This window comes from Prunus persica, chromosome G2 (assembly GCF_000346465.2).
Source record: "Prunus persica cultivar Lovell chromosome G2, Prunus_persica_NCBIv2, whole genome shotgun sequence".
Lineage (NCBI taxonomy): Eukaryota > Viridiplantae > Streptophyta > Magnoliopsida > Rosales > Rosaceae > Prunus > Prunus persica.
In genome coordinates, this window is record NC_034010.1 from 13045643 (window position 1) to 13058676 (window position 13034).

Here is a 13034-nt window from a genome sequence, read left to right on the forward strand (position 1 = left end):
TATTTAATGCATAAGTGACAGAAGTTTTGTCAGTTCAATGCATTGATCACTCTTGGCATCCGCTCATCAATGTTCCTGAATGCCTCATGTTCGTTCCCTTTGCAACAACCTAGTTGAAGTGAATAATAATGCCCAATTTCTTCCAACGTTGGTACCATAAATATCCCAATATCCTGGTGGTAGACCAAAATGTGGTGATTTGCAATAAATTGCCGTGACTTTTAACTAAAGCAACACTGACCTTACATTCTAGTTTTTAAGGTCATCAATTTTCTTTGAATTTTAGCCACCAACATGGTGAGGGTTTACCTGACAAAACCTTAGGTGCTAAGAAACTATGATGTTTTGAATTGAATTACCATTGATGGTAATTTTCATTTCTCAACTGTAAAAACGTGAATTAGTTAAAATTAATTCCCAACAGTTAAATAGTATTGGTCATTCACAATTTTTGGTAAACGAAGCCTAAATAGCATTTAAAAATGCGCCAAGACTATAATGAGTGGAAAGTTATAAGGGGTAAGTTATAAGGGGTTCACTTTATAGCCATCAGATTAATCCAAGGGCTGGGGAGAATTGAGATAAAGTTTCACAATTGGGTAGGTAAGGAACCCAAACCCGAATTGAATATCCAGCACGTCCAAAAAGAAGAAGAAGAGGGAAACACGTCCGAAAAAGAAGAAGAAGAGGCAAGTTCGAAGTTTGAACAGAAAGAACTCATCTCTCTAAAACACAGAGGTCTGAGATACCCAATGAAGGCAACGGCTAACGACAGTTGAAGGCAACGATTCGCCACTCCGTTCTCCAGACCCCGAAAAAGTATTTATTTGGAGTAGAAGGGGCAAAGGTGTGGATTCCAAATTAGTGAAGGGGCGAAGCAGTGGAAGGGGAAGGGGAGAAGCTGTATTCGTTGGAAGTGGTAGGTTCCATTTGTGGAGCAAAGAAACAGAAAGACCCCACACAGACACCTTGCAATAACTAGCATTTGGTGAGTAATTTATGGAATTTGAGTTTAGGGTTAGAGTAATGGTTTTTCCCAATTTGTACCATAAATTTTGTTGGATTTGGCATCTCTTCGTTGTGCTTCAGTTGCATGTTAATTTTTGCTTAGGTATATGTTAAAAAAAGAATGAAAATCAAGTCAATAACAAGTGAATAACATGTCAATAATGATATGAATAAGATAATGGTGTTGAATTGGAGGAGGCCCTCAAAACCTTCCACATTTGAAGCAGTGCATAGTGCAGATGAAGAAGAGGCGCTAGAATATATATATATATATTATGAAGTAAATATGATTTCCTTTGTTACTAAATTTGCCTAAGAAACATTTGAACAGATAATAATAAACTCATGAATAGAACTGCAAAGCATTTGATGAGTAATGTAAGGAATTTGAGTTTAGGGTTAGAGTAATGGTTTTCCCCAATTTGTACCATCAATGTTGTTGGATTTGGCATCTCTTATTTGTGCTTCAATTGCGTGTTAATTTTTGCTTGGGTATATGTTAAAAAACGAATGAAAATAAAGTCAATCACATGTCAATAACATCTCAATAACATGTCAATAACATGTTAGTAATGATATGAATAAGATAATGGTGTTAAATTGGAGGAGGCGCTCAAAACCTTCCACATTTGAAGCAGTGCAGAGTGAAGAGTACCTCTCTGGCACTAGAATTTATATATTTTGTGAAATAAATATTATTTCATTTGTTACTAAATTTGCCTATGAGAAATGAGAACAGATAATAATAAACTCATGAATAAAAGTGCAAAGCATTTGAAATGAAGGTTGATCTATGACGATTGTGGGTGACTGAAGAAAAAGGTAGAAAGAAAGAAGGATGTGGCAATTGCTTAGCAAGCAGATAGCAGAGTACATGCTTTGCTTTGCTTCCTTCCACTATATTTCTTATTTATTTATTTTGGGTTGTGTATGAGATGACAATAATTGTCATGTGTGTGAAGTGCAGAACTTGCCTACATTGCACTCACACGAGTATGGATCCATAAATAAAACACGTGAAATTGTTTGTAATTCACATAATCATTGCATTAACAGGTATTTGCACAAAAATTGTCATATTGCTTTGATGATGTTAAAGCCTGTGATGAGTAATCCCTATGCTCATGTACTTTGTAAAAGTTGTAATGTGCCTGGTTGACTAGTTGTGATTGTGCAAATACGTGGTAGTATATATGTTCACGTTATTTCACATTGTATTTGAGGAAATGGGATCCAACGTGGAGCTGGTATGGTCAGAGGCAGAGGTATATTCGTCACGGGTGAACAACTGCTCACATGCAAATTCATCTCTAGCTGCAATTCGAGCGAAGTTGAGTGCGGAACAATTAGAACAATTCAAGACATCATGCTTTGGCCATCTTCTGAATATAGATAAGATTCAGTTTAGCGGGCAGATTGTGCATGGGGTTGTGTTGCGTAGAGTAGCGGGGCAGGGTGTGAAAGACTTGGATGGACTGAGTTTCTTATTAGGGTGTGACGTTGCTCAGTTCACTCGTCAGGATTTCTGTTTGATCACAGGGCTTCGTTTTGGGGAAGTGCCTGAAGTTTCCAGTGGAGAGAGTGATGAAATCAGACTTCAGAAAAGATATTTTATAGACGAAGGAATTACATGCAATGCTTTAGAAGAAGCATTTCTGAGGTGCACAGAGGAAGATGACATCTACAAGCTAGCTCTTGTTTACTTTGCTGAGTTAGTGGTTTTGGGAAGGGACAAACATTTGAACATCAATCTAAATTACCTGACCCTTGTAGAGGACTTGGATGCGTTCAACAGGTATCCGTGGGGTTCGGTGTCCTTTGACAAAACCCAAGACAGTCTATTTTCTGCACCAACAAAGTATGTGAAAAGCTTGGAAAATGAAGAGGGAAGAGGGAAGGGGAAAAGTAAAGTAACGGGAACAAGCCGGAGAAATGAGAAGGGCAAGAAGGATAAGCATGGTGAAGCGCAAAGGAGTGGCTGGAGTTTTAAAGGTTTCACGTATGCTTTCCAGGTACATGGTAATAATGTTCATGTCAGTTATCTTTTGTTTTTCTTTAAAACATAAATAATGACTTTTGTCCTGTGAATTGTGTAGATTTGGGTATATGAATTAATTCCTAGAATGGCGGACCTGAATTACTGCAAGGTTGTTGATCCGACCGCTGTCCCACGTATTTTGCGATGGAGAACTACTACGTCTGTTCCAGAGATGAGAAAGTTGAACAATTATTTTTTCCAGAGCAAAGAGGTTTGGTTTGCAGCCCTTGGAACTATTGATAAGATTGAATGAAATTATGAAGTAGAATGATTTAATATGACTCTTGTCTGTATTCTGAAACAGTCAGTTCAGTTGCGGCCGCTATGTCCGAGTGAAGAGGAAATGAGACAGCCATATTGGAGTTGGCCACAGGATCGCCCTGCTGTTGTCTCGGCAGAGTCAATTCCTTCTTCATGTGGTGATCTTGATGAGTTGAACAAGGTGGTAAGCTTGTTGAGGTCCGAGTTGTTTCAAGTAAAGCGGGAAAAAGACGTCCTTCACTTAAAGGTCATAAGGATGGAAAAACTGTTGGACCAATGTTTAGGTCCTCAGTTTGAGCAGGAAGTAAGGAGGGACCTAGCTTTACTGAAACAGAGGACGAATCGTTGTGTCGTCTCACATCTATTTAAGGGATATGGGGAAATGGATGACATTCAATGGGATGAAGGGCCAAGTAACAGAAATGAGGGAGAGGAAAAGGAAGATGAAGGGATTGAAGGGGGTGAAGGGCCAAATAATAGAAATGAGGGAGCACATAAGGAAGAGGAGGCGATTGACGGAGAGGAAAAGGAAGAGGAGGGGATTGAAGGGGGTGAAGTGCAAGGAAAACCAAGTGAGGTAGAGGAAGGGCAAAGGAAAAGAAGTGAAGGAGAGCAAGTGCAAGTAAAAAGTAGCAAAGGAGAGGAAGCCCAAAGACAGAGCAGTGAGGGAGAGGAAGTGAAAAGAAAAAGCAGTAAGGGAGAGAAACTGCAAAGGAAAAAAAGGGAGGGCAAGGAAGTGAAAACACAAACAACTGAGGAAAAGGAAGTGCAAAGAAACCAATGTGAGAAAGAAGATAATGAAGTTATGTTGCTTGGGGGTGACATTGGCGAGAGCACGGAGGGGACACTGCTCGAGTTTACTATCGGGGACATTGATTTGGATGAACCTACAGCTGTGCTATCTCAGTTGAACGTGTGGTTGAATGATAAAGGTAAAGCTCTGGCACAAGGGGTCCAATTACGGAAAAGGAAGAGGATCATTCCTTTGTGGAAGATCGTTGAAGGCAGTGAATTGGTTCCAAAAACTGGGGCACAGACAACCGGACTGAAGATGTTAGACCCAATGAAGGCGATTCCGCATGATGATCTGGTGAAATTGCTGAAACTTTGTTGGGAATGGCGCCAGGACCCAAAGTAAGTCCCTTGCAATTATAAGATAGAAGCATGACTGTATATAATTTTTTATATACAGTGTTCTAAAACTGTTTTATATTCATAGTTTGGTGATGCAATTTGGCAACGTGGAAGCTGAGATTGAATTCTTCGCTTCCCTCGTGAAAGCTGATGGTTGGCTGAAAGGAGATGTAAGAGTAATTGATTATGCATTTGTTTTAATGTACATACATTATGAGATTGACAAGAAAAACATGTTGCAGCACATTGATTTGGGGTTGTATCTCATCCGGAAGCGACAACAACAATTGGAGATAGATTCGGTAGAAGTAGCGGACTGGACAACGACAGATGTTTTTTTTATGGTATGTCATCGGCCTTCACCAAGTGCCGTTAATAATTACACATTTTCCATACACACACTAGTGGAGGTGTTTAACCATTGATTGTTTTGTATTTCACAGAATCACATTTGTACTTGCTTTGTGGATAATAAAAGAAAAAAAAGCAGCTTGGGTGGAAAATCAGAAAAAGTTTACTAAACGTTGTAAATGGGAAGGTTCCTCCGTGTGGGTTGGATTGGCAGACCGTCTATAAGGTGTATACCCCATTTATGTTGACGAAGTACAAGCATTGGGTGGCTGTAATGATTGATCTGGTATTGTGTGAAATCAAAGTGTACGATTCAAAGGTTTCACTAATTCCAGATGACATCGTAAAGGAAGAACTCGGCCCGCTATCAATTACGCTTCCAAATCTTCTCAACACCATCGACTTTTATGAAGAAGGTGTTTATGCAAACAATTGCAGCCGAGATTGGTGGTGTCCGTGGCCAATAGAGCGTGTGGATGTTCCACAACAGTCTAATGAGTAAGCACAACTTGCAATTTAATTTTATTACTTTCAATTGTCAATTACGTTAGAATTTCATTAGTTGAATTGATCGAGTTCTTGTTTTGCTTCAGAGGCGATTGTGGCATGTTTGTGTTAAAGTACATTGAGCTTTTCAGCGCTGAGCTTCCGTTAGCTACTTGCACCTCGCACAACATGCCTTTTTTTCGGTTGAAATTGGCTGCGGAGATAACAAGGGGAGATGCTTACTTCCCATGATATTGGTTGAAGATGACAAATGGTACATGAGAAGGTTTTGGGAATGTCCATTCTCAAACTAATGTAAATACACAATAGAGACGTACGGGTCCTTATCGAATTCTACCGCTAACTCCTTCATGACATTTACATGTTTGTTAACCAAACTGCATTGAATTGGAATTTTAAGACTGCATATGTGAATTGGGATTTGAAGATGGCTTTTTAAGTGTATTACATCATTGTAAAGTGATATGTCATTGTTGATGCAAGCCACCATTAATCGCAATGTGTTGCATCATAATAGGTGTCTAAACATGCGAAAGGTTTTCCGCAGCTCAGTAGCGTAAAAGTAGAAACAAAGACAATATACACAAAATGAACAACAATTCACAAACGCACCGACAAGCAATACATACACAACAGACAAACAATATACACAAACTTGGCCTGCCATATACAGAGAATAGATATGCAATATACACACAGTAGACATGCAATATACACACAATAGACATGCCCTTGCCCACACAATACTCCCTTAACACACACAATAGACATGCCCTTGCCCACAATAATGATGCAATATACTTCAGTCCCCAAGTACACCAACCATAGGGAAGTCGTATTGAATAGGATATTAAACTTAACAGTTGTTCTTCCTACTAAAAGAAAGAATAAGGTCCGTTTCCCCCCTTCATTCTTACTTGAGTGATACTTGTGGCCCCAATAAACATCCAATTTTGGGGCAATGATATTCCATATACATGCAGCAAACTATCAATAAACCTTCAATAAACATTCAATAACATGCGAAATACATGCAGTTACCAAATATTACAAAATGGGTTTAGGGTCTCATTGGTGGTGCGTGCAATATGTCTTGTGCGGGAGAACTTTCACAATCTTTTAAACCGTGCAGTTAAATGATCATTAAAAGAACAAATAAAATGACAATTAATACAACTAATAAAACTAATACCAAGTCCTTAATGGACTTCAGCATGTTCAGCACTCTAGCATCATACGTGTCATCTTGATGTTCTGCTTCAGCGGAGGTTACATCAACCCATTCGAATCCATTGCAACTGGTGGCTCCCTAATTGCAGGCATCATATATGGAATATAATTCTGTCAGAGTTAGACATAGGTTTTTTTTCACCCACATACATATTCTTTAAATTAAAACTTACATAGGAGGTTAGACACTTCCAGAATGGCTTCCCTCGATTTTTTTCAGATTTTGAAACCCGAAGCACCATTGTAGCTCCACAATACTGACACCTCTTTGTTTGAGCGGGAGATGAAGACGAAGACATGTTGAATCTTCTCAGTTGTACCTCTTCTCACTCAAATCTTCTCACTGAAACCTCTTCGGACTCATACCTTCTCACTCATAGTTGTCATTCATACCCCTTCACTCATAACCCTAAACTTGTCACTCAGCTCTCTCTCATCTCTACCCAAATCGAGTTATATTACTTTTTTTTGGGATCATTTGGTGGGTTGGTCACGATGTTGACACCTGTACCGTCAGCATTGTGACATCTTTTAGCCCGAAAAGCAATAGAAACTACTTCACTACCAAATATATTTTCTGACTAATGACGGGACACTGCTTCAATTTTATTAATTTATTTATATTTCATTAAGGCAACTAGTTGGATAAGAATCCGTCATTATTGGTTCCATTTTAATAACATTACTAGGGATAGTTGGGTGTGCGAAAATGAAAAAGTATATGATGGGACCTTCTGTCACTAGTCAGTAATCCATCACATTTGTATCAATGAATTTGATAGTGGGATAAACCCAAAAATGGCTATGCAAATAGCCATTTAATTAACTTTTTGACTGTCTGACTCTGTATGCACCGTTATGACGTTTTCCCTTCTTTTGTCTTAAGTTTTAATTCACTTGGGTTCAGTTTCTTTCAAAAGGGTCAACTTGGAAAAACCCCAACTGGAAACACCTTTTCAAAACACTATAAACAGAGGCTCGGAAGTAGAACGTGTACCCCAAATATTATCATTTATCCCCTCTGCCACTCCTCAAATCGTTCCATTTCAAAAACTTTTCAATGAATTCGAAACACTTCACTACAGTCGGAGGAAAGAGAAGGAAGCATCTCCATTTCGATATGCCCGAAGCCTTCATCCCGGAGTCCGCTTGGTTTCAAGTGATGTTATACGTGGCAACCGAATCATCGGAAGATCTCTTCCGTATGGCATGTGTGTGCCGATTGTTCAAAATTTTGGCAAACAGTCCACAAGTGTGGAACACCATTTCAATGGCAAAGTACCCACACCATCCTATCTGCTACCGTGCCAAACCTGCAGTCCAGCATTTCTTGCAACAATGCAGGGCTTGCGATAACCCTGAGTCCATATTTAGAGAAGCATTCGAAGGTTTTTTCACGGACGGTAAGGTGGAAGCGTTGTATGGGATGCGCATTGCAGCCACGGCAGGCCATATGGAAGCGGCATATGTAGTTGGACTACTTGGTATGTCCGGAATTGGTCAGTCAAAAGAGGATGCATTACAATTCTTGTGTTCTTTGAATCAACGTAACAACATTGATATGAAAGGAACCAGGGATGCTTTGACAGGAAGAATTCGCGGAGCATTTGTTGCAAGACATATCGTAGATATGTTTGACTATGGGAAGATTAAGTTCAATCGGTGCAGCGCTTGTAACAACAATGAATGGTATTTTGTTATTCCAGGCTGGCCTAGTGAAGACAAGATAAATCCTGCGTTGTGGACTTGTTGCAATCGATGCAAATGGCATCGTGAGAGTATTTTTTGGTGCAAACTGATGCGTGAGTAAGTTGTGCGAGGGAATCACATATTTTTGCATTAGTTTTAGTACGAATTTACAGTTTTGATGCATTGTGGACTTGCTTCTCTTCACTTCTAGGTTGGCTGGCTACGTTATACCTATCTCAGTTTAAATGTTGTTCAAATGTTGGTATTTTGTCATAAACCGTTTTATATTGAAATATATAATTTTTATTATATAGCGGAATTATTACTTACATCATAGACGGCTAGGAATGACATTTTACTGACACAGATATTTTGCTCACCGACCCCAATCTTCATATTTGGTAAACGAAAAGTCATGCATGGAGTAAATAGGTGTCTTTTCACCAGTGCTTGGGAATGACATTTTCCCACTTAGCATATCCGAAAGGATTTGGTTACACGTTTCTTAACCTAGGGGGTTGAACAGTGAATGACGTAGACTATTTTTTTTGTGTGGAAGGAGTACAATGGATGACTTGTATATTTTCATATTATGTTTCAAAAAATCCCTTCAACCTAAAAAATAACAAAATTAACAAATTGAAGAACAGAGAAACCGATGAGCACTACAAATGGCCTATTCGCACGGAAAATAAAATTATTTTCAACAAGTTGGACTAAATATAATTAACAAATGGACAGCCTAAAAAGTAATATCATAATAATTATAATAATTGTGGATAAATAATAATAAAATACTAATGTAGCATAACCATTAAACAGGGAATGCAGTAGGAAGATGAAATCGCAATAAGTTCGTAGAAATTTTCGGATCGTTTTTCTAATTTTTTTGTATGTAGTTATGAATTTTCCAAGAAAAAACGTAATAAAATAATAATTTAGGGTAAAATGGGAGGATGTGGCCATGTTCGGTAACGTACACTTGTGCAAGTAGTCAAAAGTGACGGGCTGAGATCGCGCCAGGTGTCATCTTCTTGTTAATTTTGGATTCTTTTGTTAAAAAATCTTTGAAACTAGGTAATAAATAGTAGGAAAATCGTAAAAATGGCCCAAAAATTACTCCGGCCTCCTTTTGACGTCCTACAACTAGGAGAACCTATAAATCATTCGTCTCGCAATGAAATAATCCAAATTGTTTTACATAACTCACTTTCCTCTTAACCCTAAGTATTGATGTTTGTTAACTTCAACTTGAATAACCTACTTCAACAAGCATCTCCCGTTAATGTTGGGAATTAATTTTACAAATGCGTAACAATGAATCGGAGAATTCAACAACGGAGATGGAGTGTCAATGAGTTCATAGCAATTTTCGGAAATAATTTTGAATTTTTCTGTATTTAGTTATGAATTTTCCAAGAAAAAAGGTAATAAAATAATAATTTAGGGTAAAATGGGAGGATGTGGCCATGTTGACTGACGTACACTTGTGCAAGTAGTTAAAAGTGATGGGCTGAGATCGCGCCAGGTGTCATCTTCTTTTAAATTTTGGATTCTTTTGTTCAAAAATCTTTGAAACTAGGTAAAAAATAGTAGGAAAATCGTAAAAATGCCCCCAAAATTACTCCGGCCTACTTGTGACGTCATAAAACTAGGAGAACCTATAAATCATTCGTCTCGCAATGAAATAATCCAAATTGTGTTACATAACTCACTTTCCTCTTAACCCAAAGTATTGATGTTTGTTAACTTCAACTTGAATAACCTACTTCAACAAGCATCTCCCGTTAATGTTGGGAATTAATTTTACAAATGCGTAACAATGAATCGGAGAATTCAGCAACGGAGATGAAGTGTCAATGAGTTCGTAGCAATTTTCGGATAATTTTTTTATTTTGTGTGTAATTAGTTCTGCTTTTTGTAAGGAAAAGTAATAAAATAATAATTTAGGGTAAAATGGGAGGGTGTGGCCATGTTGACTGACGTACACTTGTGCAAGTAGTCATCAGTGACGGGCTGAGATTGCGCCAGGTGTCCTCTTGCTATTATTTTGGCTTTTTTAGTGCAACAATCTGTGGACATAGGTAATAAATTCTACGAAAATCCAAAAAATGCCCGGAAAATGAGAAAATGAAAATTATTTGTACATAACTCACTTTCCTCGTAACCCAAATTCACGTTAACACGTATATTTTGGATATATTCGAAATATAATTTATAATCATACAATATTTAGTTTCACTATATACAATAATATGTTTGTTATAATAATGTACATAAATAATAATTGCACATGCTTTGAAGCCATCATTGCAACTACGCCTAGAGCTTTGAAGCCGTCAGTTCATATTCAATAAGTTGTCCACATGCAACTGCACCTAGAGTTTTCAACACATCAGAGGTATTCAATAAGTTGTCCACATGCAACTGCACCTAGAGTTATTAACACGTCACAGGTATTCAATAAGTTGTCCATATGACGCCGCATTGGGAATCAGTAATATATTTTCAATCATGTCCAATCACATAAATAATGCCATACTTTTTCTCAATAACCTCACACAAGTGAAGCAATTTTAAAACCCTTAGTGAATATTTGTCCTAGTCTATATGAGTGATTATATAATCAGTTGCATAATATTTTTTTCACAGTATATGTTAACTTTGAGAGGGATTCCACAAACATAAAATATAAAGAAAGCAATAAATAGTAGGAAATGAACCAGTACAAAAAACAATATATAAAGTGTACATAATAATTCCATAACCTTGTCACAAACGCACTCACAAAAGCTTTTCCATAAACCTTGTCCTAACATATAATAAATAAAGGCAACATTGCATATGATGCAACCATGTCCAAATCTGATACGTGATCAAAAACAAATGGACATGGCAGCAACATATGACTGAAGTAGTTGGGCTCTTTGCATCTTCTGTTTTCGTAATTAAAGACATCAAAATATTAAGGTTTAAATCTTCCATAGTAGTTAGCATCAAAATAGCTTTGAAGCAGAGTGTAACGAAAATTCCAATTCCACTTATTTGCCTCTGCTCAAACACGAGAACCAAAATCGTTACTTCCCTTGCTGAGTATATTTGGTGACGTCGGAAACGGTAATAGATGACCAATCAAACCCGGGTACGACGAGTTTTGCATAGGATCGGAAGTAGTCGAATCAAGCTTGCATCACACGCTTCTTTGACTCCACTGCATTAGATGAGTTCTTGTATTTTTGAACAGCTACACTCCGAAGTCGTTTGTGTCTACGCTTCATGCGCTGCAACTTCGCCCTATCCAGATTGGCCTGCGTTTTGTCATCTTCAATTTGGCCTTCCACAAATTCCAAACGTGCCCTTGCCCTTTGGATTTCATCACCAAGTTGAAGATGCCTCTCCTTCCAAAAAGCAACAACTCTTTCAGACTCAAAACTTCCAACAAAATGGTCATTCTGTCTAGCAATGTCACATTGCTTGTCCGGTGACTCACTTGCGTGTCGAAGCCGGTCTTTGTTTGGAGGGGTGTTTATTATGCTCACATCAAACTTGGTTGTGCTTATGCTCATTCTTTGGGGGGAATGAGTTTGTTTGCTTGAGAGAGTATCGGTAGATGGAGACAGATTCGGTGGAGGAGTGATGTAAGATCCCACATCAACCAAACGGAGAGGGGGTGATGTGCCTTATATGTGCACACCCGCATCCATCTAGCACGAGGCCTTTTGGGAGCTCACTGGCTTCGGAGTCGTAGGAACTCCGAAGTTAAGCGAGTTGGGGGCCAGAGCAATCCCAGGATGGGTGACCCACTGGGAAGTTGCTCGTGAGCTCCCAGAAACAAAACCGTGAGGGCAGAGAAGGGGGCCCAAAGCGGACAATATCGTGCTACGGCGGAGCCGATCCCGGGATGTGACAATTTGGTATCAGAGCCACTCTGCCGTGTGGTACGAGTGTGCCGACGAGGACGTCGGGCCCTTAAGGGGGTGGATTGTAAGATCCCACATCAACCAAACGGAGAGGGGGTGATGTGCCTTATATGTGCACACCCGCATCCATCTAGCACGAGGCCTTTTGGGAGCTCACTGGCTTCGGAGTCGTAGGAACTCCGAAGTTAAGCGAGTTTGGGGCCAGAGCAATCCCAGGATGGGTGACCCACTGGGAAGTTGCTCGTGAGCTCCCAGAAACAAAACTGTGAGGGCAGAGAGGGGGGCCCAAAGCGGACAATATCGTGCTACGGCGGAGTTGATCCCGGGATGTGACAAGTGAGTTTTGTGTGGAAGGAGATTTTATATGAAAGGGGTGATAGTAATACCAAGAAAAGGGTTCCCGCCAAAAAATATTTGGTTGACAAAGTAGAAATTATTTTTTGGTCTGATACAATCTAAGTTTAATCCTAACTAGTTTGGTTGAGTTAACTAAGTAGATGTCACTTCCATTGACTTTCTTTCAACCACTATCAGTGGTGTAAGGAGAGTGTGAGGTTGACATGCTTGAAAAGCAAAAGCTGACACCTATTTTTAAAAAATTCCCGCCAAAAAGTACATATGTTGACTACACACAAGCTTTGGTATGTTGGTCTATAAACCTATGTTCCCTTTCTCAAACGAAATTGCATATGCAATCCTCATCCTCCCAAAACAAAGAGGATTATTCAAGCATGTCAACCTCTTCAGGCGCCAACAACACAATCGAACATGACAAATTGGAGTCGCAGGTTCTATTTCCACATTGTACTCGCCGACCCCTTCCTTTTTCAACATCATTTGGGAGTGAGGGGGACTCCGATGATCCATTAGAGGCAATACATGCCGTCAGTGGCAAG

The 13034-nt window shown here is 39.1% G+C and overlaps 3 protein-coding genes across 3 annotated transcripts; all 3 read left to right on the top strand.

Moving 5' to 3' along the window:
- On the top strand, positions 2235-2917 carry LOC109947339. The gene is made up of 2 exons (XM_020557282.1): positions 2235-2803; positions 2893-2917. Exons 1-2 carry the CDS (start codon positions 2235-2237, stop codon positions 2915-2917), a joined length of 594 nt encoding a protein of 197 aa, XP_020412871.1.
- On the top strand, positions 3191-5715 carry LOC109947340. Its single transcript, XM_020557283.1, has 6 exons — positions 3191-3262; positions 3351-4441; positions 4527-4611; positions 4684-4785; positions 4932-5290; positions 5386-5715. Exons 1-6 carry the CDS (start codon positions 3191-3193, stop codon positions 5528-5530), a joined length of 1854 nt encoding a protein of 617 aa, XP_020412872.1. The 3' UTR covers positions 5531-5715.
- LOC109947341 lies at positions 7650-8339 on the top strand. The gene has a single exon (XM_020557284.1). The coding sequence runs from the start codon at positions 7650-7652 to the stop codon at positions 8337-8339; it is 690 nt and encodes a 229-aa protein (XP_020412873.1).